The sequence below is a fragment of the Myotis lucifugus genome, unplaced genomic scaffold (assembly GCF_000147115.1).
Source record: "Myotis lucifugus unplaced genomic scaffold, Myoluc2.0 scaffold_502, whole genome shotgun sequence".
In the NCBI taxonomy this organism is placed as follows: Eukaryota; Metazoa; Chordata; class Mammalia; order Chiroptera; family Vespertilionidae; genus Myotis; species Myotis lucifugus.
In genome coordinates, this window is record NW_005871550.1 from 139,015 (window position 1) to 156,072 (window position 17,058).

The 17,058-nt window shown below is 44.8% G+C and overlaps 1 protein-coding gene across 1 annotated transcript in view; it reads right to left on the reverse strand.

The window, feature by feature from the left end:
* SLC1A2 (solute carrier family 1 member 2) overlaps positions 1-17,058 on the reverse strand; it is a 97,444-nt gene that overhangs the window by 29,032 nt on the left and 51,354 nt on the right. Inside the window, exons 3-7 of the mRNA XM_023744970.1 lie at positions 16,089-16,231; positions 14,143-14,295; positions 12,098-12,348; positions 8,492-8,660; positions 3,799-3,925 (exon numbers count right to left, since the gene is read on the reverse strand). Of these exons, the coding sequence (XP_023600738.1) occupies positions 3,799-3,925; positions 8,492-8,660; positions 12,098-12,348; positions 14,143-14,295; positions 16,089-16,231 (843 nt within the window). The remainder of the gene's footprint in view (positions 1-3,798; positions 3,926-8,491; positions 8,661-12,097; positions 12,349-14,142; positions 14,296-16,088; positions 16,232-17,058) is intronic.

A 17,058-nucleotide genomic window follows, 5' to 3' on the forward strand; every position in this document is an offset into this window, starting at 1 on the left:
ATGGATGGATGGATGGATGGATGGATGGTGGTGGGTTAACTTAGAGGGATAATTGAAAAGGTGAGCAAAGATTTCACTTCTCACTTTATGTTTCTATCATGGTGAGATTATAAAAAGTTCCCGTTTCTGTTTAAGTTTTTAAGATTAAAAAATATTTTAAAGAACTTTGCAAAAAATGAGGATATGAAAATCACACCAAAATCAAGGGTCTCTCACTCTCTCTCTCTCTTTTCTGAGAATCAGAGATTTTTGCAGGCTTCTTAAAGAATTCATAACAGAGAGAAACAAAGGTTATGATTGAATTGATGATAGTAATGGGAACCATAATATAACAATAAAAATACTAGTGCATGTGAAGTGCTTAGACAGGTGCCAGCACGGAGAAAAAGCTCAACTATTGGGCACAATTTCACTTAATTCTCACAGAAATTCTCTGATGTGGATTTTATAATCAATCATTTTGCAGATCAGGAGGTGTGGGTTAGAGTGTGTTTAACTTGCCTAACGTCACACAGCTGGTAGTACTAGTAGGAGGAGGACCCTGGATTCCATCCAGCTTGAAGTCAGACAGAAGCTGAGTTAGGTACTATTTCCATGCAGCTCCTATCACTTAGGCTGTGCAACACTGAGCAAGCCAACCTCTTAGTTTTCTCATCTGGAAAATGGGGCTAACTAAAGTACCTATTTTTCTTAGGTATTATTGTAAAAAGTAAATTAGTTAATGCATGTAGAGTACTTGGAATAGTAGTAAGCCTAATTCAGGAATTCGGTAAGTCTTAGTATGGTTTTAGTAATGATTATAGCTTGGCCGGCATGGCTCAGTGGTTGAATGTTGACCTATGAACCAGGAGGTCATGGTTCAATTCCAGGACAGGGCACATGCCCGGATTGTGGGCTAGATCCCAGTTGGGGGTGTGCAGGAGGCAGCTGATCCATGATTCTGTCATCATGGATGTTCAATTTTTCTCTTCCTCTCTAAAATAAATAAAAAGGTATTTAAAAATAATGGTTATAATAATTATTATCTTCTCAGTAATAAATAGGTGCAATTGCATATGGCAAGAAGTTAATTACTCTAAGCTATAATTTAATAATTATTAGAATAATAATAATCTCTCCAATGTTAAATTTGCTATTATTACTATTCTTACTAACACATAGAGAAGAATACACTAGGAACTCTGTTTAAGCTTTGAGGGAGTCAGTTAAAGAATGGTTGGCTCTTTTATCCAGAACCTTTTCACACTCTTTGTTATCAACTGCTGACAAGGCAGCTTAAGAATGAAAGAAATGTGCAGCATTGGCATCTCATATCTTGTAACACCCTCCTGACTGCCTAGATGAGGTAACTAACAGCTGTCAGAAATCATCCCGTAGGTCTTATTCCTGACTCACAATTGCTCTACATCTCCTGGGATATGATGCTAAATCCTTAGGAGTTCTGATTTCAGTGAATAGGAAACTTCTTGATTCACACCTCCCTCTATCCCTGGGGAGAAGAAAGGCTGCATTTTATCCCGTGACTCATCTGATTTCCTAGAAGATTCCCTTTCTTTCAAGGGCTCAGTGGAAATGACGTTGGTATAGAATAGATGAAGGAAGGAGCTTTCATACAACACCCACATCATTGGCATCATAATACAGAGATCTGAATGAACTGCATTTTAAGGGCAAGGATGCTCACTCTGCTGCAAGGTCTAGAAAACAAGAGTTCTATTCTGCTTTATGTAACACCATTTATTAAATTCTCTGTGAGCTCATAATGGATTGAAAAGACTTTAAAAAATTTTTTTACAGCATCATATTGTGTGTGACTTTAAATCTTCACACGAAAGAAATATTCAGAAACCTAATATTGCCCGAAGAAGTGGCAGAATCAGTACAATAGAAAACAACACAGTAAAACAATAATCTGAACAAGCCAGGTGTATTAAATGTGGTTCATGAAATCACAAAGACCATCTTATGATCTGAGACCCTGGGGCAGCGGTTCTCAACCTGTGGGTCGCGACCCCTTTGGCGGTCGAACAACCCTTTCACAGGGGTCGCCTAAGACCATCCTGCATATCAGATATTTACATTACAATTCATAACAGTAGCAACATTACAGTTATGAAGTAGCAACAAAATTAATTTTATGGTTGGGTCACAACATGAGGAACTGTATTTAAAGGGCCAGAAGGTTGAGAACCACTGCAGGGCTTCAGCTAGCCCAGGTCTGAAGTTTAATAAGAACTTACTACAGGCACATCAGTGTGTTCCAGTCAGTGGAGATAAAAAAATCAAGAATAGATTTTTGTCTTTGTAAGGTGGGAGCAGGGACCAAAGAAAAGAAGAAGAAAGAAGGTAAAATATCATGGAACATCACGGAGAAGGGGCAGAGGACCAGAGGGAGGTTGGGGGCGAAGGTGAGTAGGACTGGGACATGAAGATATGGGGAGTTCGTCACCCAGAATTCCTGTGGTTTGGTCTAATAATGTTTTGTTTTGTTTTGTTTTGTTTTTCCTAGTCGGCATACAGGACCATCATAAAGGTCTGAAACAAATGCATGTAAAAATCTGTCAGATTCGGGACCACTAGAAGGTTCCAGCAACAGAAGATGGCACGGCTTCCTTGGTGAAGGAGTGGACACTCATGATCTCCTGGGCTACCCCAAACTTCAGAACATAGACCACAGACACACATGAAATGAAGTGGAGACGTTATCGCTTAGATGATTCAAATGAAAGTACCCCCACCCACTTTCCCATCAAGGATTTTTATAGCAATATGATGAACTCCAGCTCTCCTTAGCTATATAATCTTAGGCAAGTCCATTCACCCCAGTGAGCCTCAGTTTATTTTTCTGTAAAATGGGAATGATATTCACCTTTGCAGGGTTGTTGGGATTACATCTGACAGGTACTAAGCACCTATCCTGGCTCTTGGCTGATAAAAGAAAATCAATAAATGATAGCTTTTATTATTACCCTCATCATGATGTTAAAGAATCAAAATTTAGTGTGTTTAGGCCACTGTCTTCTCTTCTGTAAAATCAGAAGTGGCCAGATTCCCAAGAGTACTTACAGTTCTAATATATCTTCTGTGATTTCACTTTTGCTTGCTTGGTCTGAGAACTGCCTCTTTTTTCTTGTATTTGATTCATGAGTAACTGGGTCAAAGATGCACTGCTTTTGGACATGAGGATACTGGGGCAGTGGGTCATGCCATATCCCTGGTATCTTGGGCTTATTTTAATTTCCTGATACTGCTCAGCTTCAGTATTACTGATTGGTTTTTCCAGCTTATCTCTCTTTCTCTCTCTCTCTTTTATTTTCCTCTTCCAGGACAGGGATCAGCAAACTCTTTATAGAAAGGGCTAAGTAGTAAACATTTCAGGTTTTTCAGGCTACCCAGTCTTGGTCAGAACTACTCAGCTCTGCCATTTAGCATAATAGCAACCCTAGGTAATATGCAAATAAGCAGGTGTGGCTGTATGGCACTGATTGTCAATTCATATAATGTCCATGCATTATAGAATATTATTACTCTTGATTTTCCCCCCCAAACAAAATAAATACACAACACCCATTCTCAACTAGCAGGCCCTACAAAATAAATGGCAGATAGAATTTGGCCCACGGGCTAATTTTTTTAAAAAAAGATTTGCATCTCTTTCTCAAAGTCCTTCCAGAGAGCCCTTTGCTTGGTCCACACCCAACCCACTCTTTCCTGCTGGGAGGGCTCTCATATTTTCTGGGGACCCCAAGACCTCCTCACCCCCTATCCCCCACAATGAAGAAGAACAATCCTACTCACCACATGATCATGATCACTAACTTCATTACAATCTCATTCAAGATGCTGAAGAATTCCACCATCAGCTTGGCCTGCTCGCCCATCTTCCCCATGGCGATGCCGAAAGCAATGAAAAACCCTATCAGACCTGTTGGGTGAATCACATTGCACAGAAGGACACAACATTATTAAATCTGTGTTGCTTCTTGCGTGTCCTTTACCATCCCCGATGTATGGAGCCACATGCTCATGCCTGCGACCCACCCTGTGAATGAGGCACGAAAAGACAAAAGAGTTAGATGTCAAAAGCGTCATACCTTCCCCCAATAATGATGGCTTCCCTCAACACTGTACCTGAGCCAGTTGAACTATCCGCAGTGTTAGCTCCTTAAAGAGAATGAATTCATTTTCATTCCAAATTAAAAAGTACTCTCTACTTTCTCCTCCTCACGGCATAATGTGTAAGCAGATTTTATTAGTCCATAGATTAATTGAAAAAAAGAATGGTTTGTTGGGACTTGGGGATTAGCATGCAAACTTTGGAGCCAATATGAGAATAGCAGAGACCAATTAGCCAATAAAGCCTCTGCTAGGGTCATGTCTATATTGGTTTGGTGTTATCCCAAATTAATGCATGGCTGATATGTTTCACTCTAGGAAAATCCTAAACAAAACATTCCTTTTCTATGGCTACTGTCTAACGTAAGAAGGAAGAGGAATGTTGAGAAATCAAAGGGAAAGCAAAGAGAAATCCAAAACAGTTGGGAAACCCCAAATGACCTAGTTTGTTGGGTTTAAGCTGTTAGTTATTAATTCATCATAATTTTTTTTCATGGTCAAAATGATAAGAATGATTTTTAAAATTGTATTTTTTTCCGGATCTTAAAGACAGAATTTAGACATTGTTACTTCTTAGCCCTTCAGCCCTTCCCTTCACTTGATATCTATCAGTTGACTTACATCTAAGTCCAGCCCCACTTTAGCGTCTGGCGTCAATCTTAACAACCCCACCAGAGGATTTGAGGAGCTCCATCCCCGTCTCTTAATGTTAGCATCAAATTGCAGTAAGGCCTGGACCAACTCCTACACTCAACCTTGGGTCTTATTTCTGTGTTAGTTTTTGCCTCATTCCCTGTGCCTGAGTTTTTAGTGCTAGGAACCTACCCTATACACTAGTTCCTTTAAGGCCTGTCTGGCCTGGATTCTCACTCAGATCACCCTGGGTGGGGTGCACTACATGGCTAACAAACGTCCCCATGACTGCCTGGAGACTGTCTGGATTTCTGATTGCCAATCACCATGTGCCCACCAATCCCCCTCCTGGCCCAGTATTGCTCCTCTTGGGGCTCCATTTCTGACAACTTGCAAGGACTATAAATCAATGTTGCTGTCCCCTTGGCTACAGGATCTTGCTGCCCACCTGACTTTCCTCTCTGATGTGCAGTATGGGCCAGCCTCTCTCCCCTCTCTCTTCCCCCTCTTCCCCACCCCTAACCTGTGCCAGTTTGGCAGGCCCAATTTCCAGTCCCTCCCTCTGAGAGCCAGTTTCCTATGGTGTCCAGTTATTGATAAAGTCTTGAGCTATATCAGGGAAATTGTAATATAATCCAATCATCTGATCCTTAGAAAGGAATTCTTTCTCTAAAACTCTGATTTCACCCTTTCCCTAGTCACCAAATCCACTTACCACCCCACACCAAGCACATATCAAGCCAGATTACTCAGCTGCCCTTCACTGGACCCTCTCTGTCTTCAGCAAAAAGAATCCAGTCCTTGCACTCGGGGTTGTTAATCCTCCACATTTAGTATTTCCCCTTTTCAGCTCTTGGCCAAGAAGACTGACAAGGTGACTTACAAGGGAGTTACTGGCCATGAAGGCAACGGCTCAATGAGAATTAGATCCAGGAGAGAGAGGGTGGCCTAACTCGGCAGCAATGTATGAGATCAAATCCAGGCTATCCTCAAGCCCTTCTCTTGAGCCCATGGAGAGGAGTTTGTGAGGTGCATGTAATCTGTACATTCTGGCCGAGAGCAGCAGCTACTATTACTTGGTTAATCTCATTTGGAAAATTTAAGAGAAAATGAGCAAGATCTCAAAGTCCCAAAGAACTGGAATTAAAAAGTTCCCCTTGCAGCGTCAGCAGAAACTGGCCGTATCCATGAGTATGAGAGAGAGCTGTTTAAAGGAGCAATCAGTGGGCCGTGGAGTGGCCGAGCAGCCTAAGGCACTGGATTAAAGGAGCATTCTCCCACAGGCCGTTTAAGCAGTTGGGATTCGTGTGCAGCCCAGAAGTGCTCTGGAGGTTTTCTGGGAAAGAAATGAATCTTTTAAAAAGTGTGAGGCCAGAGCCAGGGTTTTATCTTTATTTATTGCAATGCTTGATCCTTGGGACTTTCCAAAGCCAAAAACAAAACACAAAGAAATTCACCATCTCCGCCTTTGGAAACATGGAAAGAACCGTTATTTCAGCTGCGATTTGTAAATGGGAAGTTTCTCAGCAGCCTAACGGCCCTTGGCTTCCCAGAGCCTCGAAGGGCAGTCGAAAGCCCTGTCCAGCTCGTTATTTCCCTCTGGAAACACTGACTCACTGGACTCACGCTGGAACAGTGGTGTTTCACTTGAACAGAGCCCTCTCAGACTTGGTCACTGGGATTGAGAGAGTAGTGAGTTGTGTTGAAACTCCCCAGTAGTCAAAGGTTGCGTGACTTCCCAGAATCCACCGAGACTCTGGAAAAGACCTTGAAAGTTTCCTGAATGATTCACTCCAAAGCCCTGGAATTACTCATGGCTTCAACTTCCTCCAGGAAAACTGTGGAGCCATGTTGACCACTGGGTTGGGGAAAGCAAGGGTAGTTGGGAAGGTCCTGACATAGTCACAGCTATCTGGGCAGTGGGAGACAGGAGCTACTCAGGGGTGGATGCTGAGGACATTTGCAAACCCTCCTTCTCAGAGGACTCTTCCACTCTCTCCTCTCTCCTTCCTCCTTTTTCTCACACTGATGTCAACAGTGTTTGTTTATCTTCCATTGCCTGGCAACCAAGTCAGCTTATCACCACCCTCAGTCCCACTTACTCAACACTTACCCAACCTGCTTCCTGCCAGGCCAAAAAAAAAAAAAAAAAGAAAGAAAGAAAGAAAAAAAGGAAAAGAATGCTTTTCAGTAGCTGCACAATCCCACCTCTTCTCCCCCCACCTCTTCAGACCATTCTGGATAAACAGGAGTAGGGTTATCAAATTTAAAATAAACAAACAGGTTACCTAGTTAAAATTTGAATTTCAGATAAACAATACATAAAAAAATTAATTGATTTTAGAGAGAGAGGAAGGGAGAGGGAGAGAGAGAGAAACATTGACCCACTGCCTCCTGCACGCCCCCTACTGGGGATTGAGTCAGCAACCTAGGCATGTGCCCTGACTGGGGATATACAACGACCTTCTGGTGCATGGGACAACATTCAACCAACTGAGCCACACTGGCCAAGGCAAAAAAATTTTTTTTAAAAAATATCAGTATGTCCCATGTAATATTTGGGCCATTCACTAAAAAAAAAAATATTTGTTGTTTATCTGAAATTCACATTTAACTGGGCATTCTGTATTTTATCTGACAAGCCTACTACAGAGGCGAGGGCATTCAATCTCCTAGATGGCCAAGTGGAAGGACCACTGAGCTCTCCCTAAACAACTCTCCCTCGAATCCTTAGAAGTCTTGCTTGCATGGATCAACATACTTCCTTCACCCAGATTCCCCATTTTCCCCAGTTTGTGGCCAATGTCCCTCTTTCTTGTCTTGGCGACACCATTCTAATAGTGATGGGACTGGAGTCATTCATTATTAGGAACTCTCTCCTCTGTGGATGGTGTTTCCTTATCGAATTGGTTCCTCAGCTCACCTTTAATAATGATAGTAGCACACATGAATGAAGCCCGTGGCATGTACAATTGTGTTCTACATGCACAATCTCATTGAACCTTCATAATGATCTACAAGGGAAATGCCCATCCCATCCCCACTTTACCAATGAAGCTCGAGAAGCGAGGCAACTGCCTATGGTCAGGCAACCAGTGAGTGGTCCATAAGGGACCCAAACCCAGTCTGTCCAACTACAGAGGCCAAGAACCTCTAGGATGGAATACAAAGAAGGCTCCGGGCTAGGGGAAAGGGCTCATTAGAATTCCAGAAAGTTAAACAAGATAGTCTCCTTTTGATAAACTTCTCTTGACACCAACACTTTATATTCCTGATAGCACTGCATTTGTTTATAGACTGTGAGAGCTAGGGTGGGATAACCCCCATGCCTAGCACAGTACTGATATACAAGGGCAACTCAAACAAAAATGCTTAAGAAATGAAAGAATTGGATGTGTAACTGCATGAAATGGAGAGTCAGAGAAAGTGACTTGCCCACACCACGCAGAAAGTCAGGGATTGTATCCAGTGCCTGTTTATCCTGTGTCTTTCCCCATCCCTGACCTCTACTCATCATGCCCTCTCCTGGTACTGCGGCTGCCCATCTTCCTCTTCCTAATCCCTCTGCTCTCAGCCCCAGTGGTCCTCCAACCACCCTCCGGCTCCACCTAGCGGACAGCAGAGTCACTGGCTTTCTGAGGAGGGAGTGAGGGATGCTGGGCTGCTGAGATGCAGGAGAGGCTGGCCATTGTCTCTGAGGCAGGGATGCCTTCCCCAGGGAGATGAATACCAGGTTGCCTACCTAAGACATTCATGCCGTCCTTGAACTCCAGACCCTTCTTGATAACCACCTTCATTTCCTCTGGTGCCTCTGTCGCAGTCTGGGTCAGCAGGGAGACAACAGAGGTTGTGACATTGCTCTCCTCTTCTGACTCAGGCGCCTCCAGGACTTTCTTCGTCACCGTTTGAATCTAATGGAGTGAAAGAGAAAAACACAGAAAGATGAGGTTTGGTCTAAAAGGTTACCAGAAGCCTGGCTGCTTATGTGTTTTTAAGTTCCCCGTTAGGTTAAAAAACAATTAGGAAGTACCAAAACAAGGTTATGAAAATTAGGGAACATTTTATATTTGTGTTTAACAGAGTTTTGTTTTGTTTTTTTATACACATACTAGAGGCCCGATGCACGAAATTCATGCAGGGGGCTTGGTCCTTGCAGCCACTTGCAGCCTTGGCCAGCCCTCGCAGTCCTGGCTTCTTCTGGAAGGTCGCCCGGAAGGACATCCGGCTGTTCGGTCTAATTAGCATATTAGCTCTTTATTATATAGGATGGTGAGATACGACTGTCCTCGTCACATGATAATTACAGGGCCTATAACACGCATTGGTACCATGCTACAGACAGAAGGCTTTAGTGATGGGACATGAGCTTCAAGTGTCTGTTTGGGGGGGGGGGGAGTCTGTTTCTTTTATTCTGGTGATTGTAGCTCTGTCCCTCAGCACAAGGTCAAATGTCCCACACGGACATTCTTCATAACTGTGAGGCCCTGTTGGATGACCCTCCCAGTCCCTCATGAGGGAACTTGGTCGAGAAGAGGAGGGCAGGGTCTTGGCGGGAGGTAGACCAGCACCACGTGATCTGCCTGTTTAGCTCCTTCCTGCCTGGCTCCCGTGGGACAAAGTCTGCACAGACCAACTCGTGTGGGTCCGCCCAGGGCCAGGCTCTGCTGGGATCTCCATCTGGGTGCCAGATGTGCCAGCCGCCAGCAGCCACCACGGCAGGGGTGTTGGCCTGTATTTCAGATCCAGATGTAAGGTGGGGAGACATCTGCTCCTTCTAGCTAGTGATGCCAAGCCTTACTCGGTGTCCCCAAGCATCTCTGTGCAAATGGCCTCCCAAGAACCTCTCATGCTATTCCTCGATGTCTGTGGCAGCCGTCCTATTTTTAAAGGTGCCAGGCACCCTGCGTGCCGAGTGCTGTGAAAACCCACATCTGAGCCCAGAGAAACACTACCGCCGGGAGCATTAAAATAGAACTCATGTGGGGTCCTAGAATGTCAGCACCGGCATGTAGAAGGCAACAGATGGCTGAACCCTGAATAGATATGTAAAAGGAAGCATGGAGAACTCAAGTGACTTGTCCAACGTCAGAGAGTTATTGGCAAAGCTGGGACTTGAACTCAGATGGCCTGACCACCACTGAGTTCTTTCCACCGCATGTGCTACATGATAAACTCTATGGCCCAACCCTGCTGCAGCTGGACCCAAAGCTAGGCAATGCTTGTCTGAGCATTGATCGGAAATAGGAGAGAACCAAGCACAGGGTTCTCCGAAGTGTGGCAGGGTGCTCTCTGCCAGCCTGGCCACAAGCTCTTGCTCAGGGAGGGAGAAAGCCCAGGCTGAGTGTGTGATGTGGGGAACAGGTAGGTGTAGGCCCCTTGGTCTGGGCAGTGTTGGCATGAAGAGAGAATTCAGGATTGCCCAGCTGGTGTGGCTCAGTGGTTGAGCATCGACCTATGAACCAGAAGGTCATGGTTCAATTCCCGGTCAGGGCACATGCCCAGGTTGTGGGTTTGAATCCCCAGGAGGAGGTACGCAGGAGACAGCTGATCAATGATTCTCTATCATTGATGTTTCTATCTTTCCCTCTCCCTTCCTCTCTGAAATCAATAAAAGCATTTAAAAAAAAAAGACAGAACTCCATGAGCATCCATGACCAACAGAGCCATGCTCCCAGGAACAAAAGGACCACAGGAGCCAACTGCAGACCTATCCTGAGATACTAAAGCAACTAAGGCTTGAGTTCAAAGCAAGTGACTTCATCTTCTAAGCAGCTGGCTCAGCACATTACACAGAGAGAGTGCCAGTAAGCACCCCTTCCTGAGCCTGTTTCCATCCGCTCCCCATCCGGCTCCCCCAGCCGGGAATGGCTCCTGTTAGTATAGCTCCTTGTTATAAGTGGCACCAAAGTGGCATCGGGAGTCGGAGGACCTATCCCAACCCAGAGTAATGGAGGCTCAGCAGTGGTTGGCAATTGCATTTTGGGGGCAGCTGGGAATATGGGATTTTCCTTTAAGTGACCTATTTCCTAAGGCCATTCTTCTGTGATTCCCTGGAAATGGCTGGAGGAAGCTTCTTGCTTCTAGTTTAGTTTCCACTGGAGCTGATGGGAACTGAAGTGTATTCCAACCTGAACTGGCCTTGGGGCCAGACAGCAGGCTGGTGAGTGGGCACCAGGCAGCTATTTCAGCGGTTCCACTCAGCAGAATCATCTGTTTTTAAGAATCACAGTTTTAAAAATAGATGTGCCTATTGGCAGTTGGTAGAAGTATACATCGCTGCAAACTTTTGTAGGGCCGTTTTGCAACACCCAGCAAATTCAAAATATAAAACTCTTTGGCAGGACATTTTCATTTCTAGGAATTTATCCTTTAGAAATACTATGCGATCATGACAAAAGGGAGCAGGTGAGAGAGAGAGGGGGGAAGAGAAAGAGGGAGATAGAGAATGCTAAAACATTTTTAAATGAAAAAGCAAAAGCTATATGTAAATGAAAAAGCAGTAGCACTTGGGTGGAATTAAATTTTAAACATTAGCCCTGGCCAGTGTGGCTCAATAACAGAGCATCGGCCCAAGAACCGAAGGGTCTTAGAATTGATTTCTGGCCAAGGTCAAGGGCACGTACCTGGGTTGCAGACTCATTTCCCACCCTGTCCGGGGTGGGTGAGGGAGGTAACCAATCGATGTGTCTCTCTCACATAGATGTTTCTTTCTCTGTCTCTCTCTCTCCCTCTCTCTCCCTCCCCCTCCTTCCCACGCTCTCTAAAAATCAATGGAAAAATATCATTGATGAGGATTAATTTTAAAAAAATTATACACACATGCATTTTACACATACACACACAAACTCAACATGAGTAGCTCTATGGAAGGGAAGTGATGTCTACACAATTTAAACTTTTCACAATTCTCATGTGTTACTTCCACTGTTTAAAAAACACCCCATTCCCAGGTTTTGATTCCGTTAAGCATATGCATTTTTTAAACACACCGCATGTGGGTTGGCTATACTGCCAAGATCAAGAACCAGTGGGAACTCTAGAGGGTTGTGGGCAAAGGTGATAAAAATGTGCCCTTGGATGATGCAGAGGCGGGAACAAAAAGAAAGAAAGGCAAAAAAAGGAGAAGTGGTATTGTGAGGTAAAAAAAAAAGGGGGCAGGGAGGTTAAAAAATCCACGTGACTCCAAGCCCCAAATCCTGCCCCAGATCACCTCACACACCCCTAAAACAGAGATAATTAAATGCTAAGAAAATCACTCTCCAGATTTGATTCATTAAAACAGATTCTCAGTTAGCACCTGTGTAACTGGGCTTGTGGAGAGGCGAGAACATCAGAACTTGGGCGTTACCTGTTGAAAACAGGCTTGGACAAGATTTTCCGGGAAGAGATTTCGAATAAGGTCCAGAAAGGCATCCAGGCTGGACACTTCGTCATTCTTCTTCCCAGGCCCCAGCTGCTTCTTAAGTTTGGGGTTCCCTGGGTGGATAGCCAAGACCAAGATGACGCCCAGGACCGCGGCGATGATGGTGGTGGACATGTAATACACCATGGCTCTCGTGCCCAGGCGCCCACTGGCTTTAGCATCCAGGCCTGACAACCCTGGATTGGAAAGAAACCCAGAAGGATTAATTCTGTGATGTTTCTGATAACTACCCATCTCTGCATACCTAGAACTTGGCTTCCTATTATTCAAATGCATCGATGCTAAGTTAAACCTCTTTCTACTAGCTAGCTGGTCAACCCCACAGTTTGCAATTCCGTTTTGCAAGGATGTGTTTGACAGAACTGGGGAGAGCTGGAGACCTCTGGTCCAGAGTGTAAACACTGGCTGGTGACTACTTTTTTTATCCATCTGCAATGTGGAGTTCAAGTTGAATCAATTCAAGTTTTAATTCTGAGATCATGTCCTTCCCACTGATTTGGTGTCAAAATATCCTTTCTTGTATGAAGGCATGGTGCTGGTGCATGCTAGTTTTTTACTTGCTTTCTTTGTTGTTGTTGCTTTTAATGTCCTCACGTGGGAAAATAAGAAGCTGGTAGCCCTATGTCAAGCCTCAACATTTTTTGCTATGTTACTGGTCATTGAAATGGAGCCTGGAATACTGATGTAGCACAGCCCTCTTCCAGTCTTGACCTTGTGTAGGGATCGAAGGACACATGCATAAGCCACCCCAAAAAGAGGGGTGCTGCATCTCTACTGGGCTTGGCTCTGTGATTGTTGGAGGAAATCCCAGCCAGTCACAAAAATTCCAGCCTTCATGGGTATTTTCCAGTTGTTTCTTTAGTTTTTCTACTTCTCAGTTTCAGTTCCTGCTTTTACGACACGGAGAGAGTGTACCCATTTTTGGAGTGGGGAGGAAGTCATTGATATTAACTTTTTTGGATTAAGCCGGCCCACCTATGACCCACTTCTCCTTAAAACCTACAGTCTAATTCTAGTTAATGGAAGCTAGATATCCTCACCAGTTTGGCCAGCGTACAATCTGTTAAACAGGCATGGAGAACATTTTGTCTGTTTTGGAAAGGAGCATTTAAGGTGAAAGCACAGCTTCACTCAATCTGGGCTGAAAGAAATGATAAGATTTTCTGGAAACCCAATCCCAGCATTTCCAGTTACGGGGCTCACTGGTCGACCAGCTATGAGACCGTAGAACAGCCTGGCTTAGCCTTGGAATCTCTTGGAATGACCAGAGCCCCACTTTCTTCACAAGGTGGACAGTCCAGAGGGACGACTCTCTTAAGGCCACCCAGCCTGTTGGCACCTAAATATAGACCAAAGCCCAGTCTCACACTTCACTCAGCACTTTTCTCTAAACTATAACAATATATGTACTGTTCTAGGAATATCATTTGGTAAGAAGGAGAGTACCCGTATAAGTCCACGGAGAGAAAAAGATTTTTTCATAATTTTTTTCAGCCAAAACAAGTGACCATGATATACATAAGGGTAACTTTCTTCTGAAAAAAGTCAAACAGCTTTTATATTTAGTATTTCATTTATTTTAATACTTGTTTCCCTCTACACACAATTAAGTAGTAAAGAAATGTTTCCTTTCCTATTTATTACCTTTATCAGTTTCTGAACAAACTATAATCTAGAAAATGAGAAAAGTATACGTTAAAAATTGAAAGCACTACAGAGACCATCATTTTTTAACATAAGGCTGTTTTTTTAATCATTTGTTGCTGGACAGATGGATGGACTGACCAATAGATGGCAAACTTATTTTAGGTCTGATTGTCCCCATTTTAGAAACAGGAAAACAAAGGCTCTAAAGTGAAATGACATAGATGATCACATTCATTCCTTCAAGTAAATTGATATTCAATGGTCAATCCAAAAGCCAGAGCAAGAGTAGGACCCACTTGGCCAGGCACCAGAGAAGGACTTACCTGTGATTAAACTGGAGATGATTAGAGGGAGAATGAGCATTTTTAGCATCCTCATGAGTATATCCCCTGGGAAGGCTATTAACATAACCACATCAGGGTGGATAGGAGATGCCAAGCGAAGAAGCCCTCCACATACTGCCCCCAAGATGACACCTATAAGGAAGGGGGGAAATCTGGATTTATTATTGTTTTTTACTCTAGTCAAATAAATAACTTTAAGAACTTGTTTCAGTGACATTCACCTTTCTCATACTTCTCTATTATCAGATGATGAATAGCATGCAACAAAAATATCACTAGATAAGTGAAGCAGATGTTGACTAGTAGGAGAATATTTTGTATCCCCAGCTATTCTAAAAGGCAGCTCTGGGAGAGTCAAGGAGAGCGTTCTCAAGGCTTTATGGGAAGTATGTCATGGCAACTGGACTCCAACTTTTTTGAGGCCATCATCCACGTGTAGAGTCAGAGATTGTCAGTAGAAACAATCCAAGTGCCAAATATTGCTTCTCCTTTTAGCCCGGGCCTGGCCACATGGCATGGAGTTTAATGTATTTCTTTCCTTTTTTAACTGGATACCTGGTAAAAGGAGCATTTGGTTGACTAAGCTGATGTGTTTCCTTTTTTCTTCTAATTCCTTTAATTTCCAATAATTTCCCCGTGGCTTACCATCGAGACTTTTGTCCTTGACTTCTATAGCCTCTTATACAATCGTTGGACTTGCTGATCTTATGGGAGATCATGGAGGGTCTCTAAAAAGGTATCATCTGGGAGGAAACAATTGGGGTAGAGATGCTGGCAGGAGCCTTTCGTTTTGCATATTCAGGGATTCCACAAGAAGAGCTTCAGATCTCTTCAGACAGGCGGCCAACATAAACAGTCCTTGTGCCAACCACCATCGGGTCATAGCACCACAGGCTGGGAGGAAAGGAGGGAGTTCCAGGATCTTGGCCAATCATGTTAACCCCTGGCATGCAAAGGGAGGGACATGGACCAAAGCCTGATCTTTGCTTCTTCTCCAGGTGAAAACTGTACTTCTTCAAGACCTATGATGAATGACTTGTGTTTTTGTGGAGGGTAACCCTTGGAAAACCCTACCAGGCCTGCGGTTTCCTTTTATTGAGTGAACTGAGCTATGGCAAACTCCCACTCAAGATGACTGACTCAAAGCAGGAGCCATGGAATGAAGGGTGTGCGTCTGTGTGTGGGGGTGGAGAGGTGAGCTGTTCATTGCTTCTGTGTGCTGCCTAAGCGAGAGCTGAAGAACAAGGGAGGGATCAGGAAAGGAAATGGTGTGGTTGTCATTACAAGAAACTGCAATTTACCACATTTTCAATAAACCCTGGTTGAAAACCTAAGGCCAAAATGATATTAACAGTCACACATGAAAAAACAACTATGGCGTGGGTGAGGCCTGAAGCAGGGGAATAAGACTTTTGAGACAGACCAGAAGCAGATTGAAGCATCAGACAAGCCTTCCCCATGCTGGCCTCATTAGCTAATGTGCTGAACTAACGTAAGTCAGTGAAATGTTTGGAGAAGGTTAGATTTTGGATGCCGTCTTAGTGGTCGCCTTTGTCTTGATGTGGGTATTTCTCTCAATGCAGTTCACTGACCATCTGCTTTGGAATCCTGGTTTGTTAAGATACAGAGTCCAGGACTTACTCCAGGTGGCCCAAAGCCAAGTCTCCCCAAGTAGGTGTCCCTGGGGACCTGCATGCCGCCACACTCAGGGGCAGTGTCTGTGCATACTGAGATCTGAGGACCACTAGGCTCCCTAAGAGCGAACACGTGGTTAGGGCAGGTGAGGGGGACGGTCACACCACTGAGGCCTGGGCAAACGGGGCCTTTGCGGAGCAGTCAGAGGGCTGGCTGCAGGAACCAGCTTCCCCACGGAGCCAGGAGAGAGCCAGAGAAGAGGGGCCGGTGGGGAGGCGCCTGCCACCTACCCAACACCGTCAGAGTGAGCAGCAGGTTCTTCCCCAGCTTGCTGCACAGCCGCAGCCCCAGGTTCCGGTGCTTGGGCGGCTCCTCCGAGCTGAGGTGGCTGTGGGGCATCCGCACTTCGACCTGCTTGGGCATGTTGTTGGCACTACAACAAAAATGAAGGCTGTGGTTAGGGACCGCTGGGCACCTCCCCTATCCCGTCGGAGGGGCACAGCTAGGAGGAGGAGTAACGGCCTCCCCCAGGCACACCTGGGAATCTGGAAACATTGGCAAGAAAATAAAAACAAAGGAAGCAACTCAGGGTACCCTGAATTCCAGTTCACCATTAAGCAAGACACTAGGTCCCACCGAATAGCTACCTGCCAGGTGCTTTTTTCCCTATTACCTTGGATCATCACAGCAAAGAAAATTCTTAAAGAGAGAGAAAGAGAGAGGGAGAGAGAGAAACATCGATGTGAGAGTATAACATCAATTGGTTTCCTCCTGCATGCCCCCTACCAGGGATGGAGCCCGTAACCTGGACATGTGCCCTGCTGTGGAATCCAACCAGCAACTTGGTGCCTGGGACAACCAGGGATTGAGCCCGTAACCCGGACATGTGCCCTGATGGGGAATCCAACCAGCAACCCTTTGGTGCCTGGGACAATGCCCAACCAACTGAGCCACACCAGCCAGGGCAAGATGGGGGTTTTCTAAGAACTGCCCGCCCCGTAACTCTCAGAGGCAAGTGTCCCTGTCCCATTTGACAGAAAGTCACTTGCTGAAAGTCACAGGCTAAAAGAAATGGAGATCAAACCCAGATATGTCATTGGCAGGAACACAGAAGCGAAGGCCACGGTTAGAGACCGCTGGGCAGAAGGAACGAGCTCTAAAACCTGAATCTCCAAAGTGCATAGAGACACAGCCTAAGTCTCGCTAAATTAAAATGCCTCTGAGCTCAAACCTTCCCATCCCAGACACAGAGAAGTCATC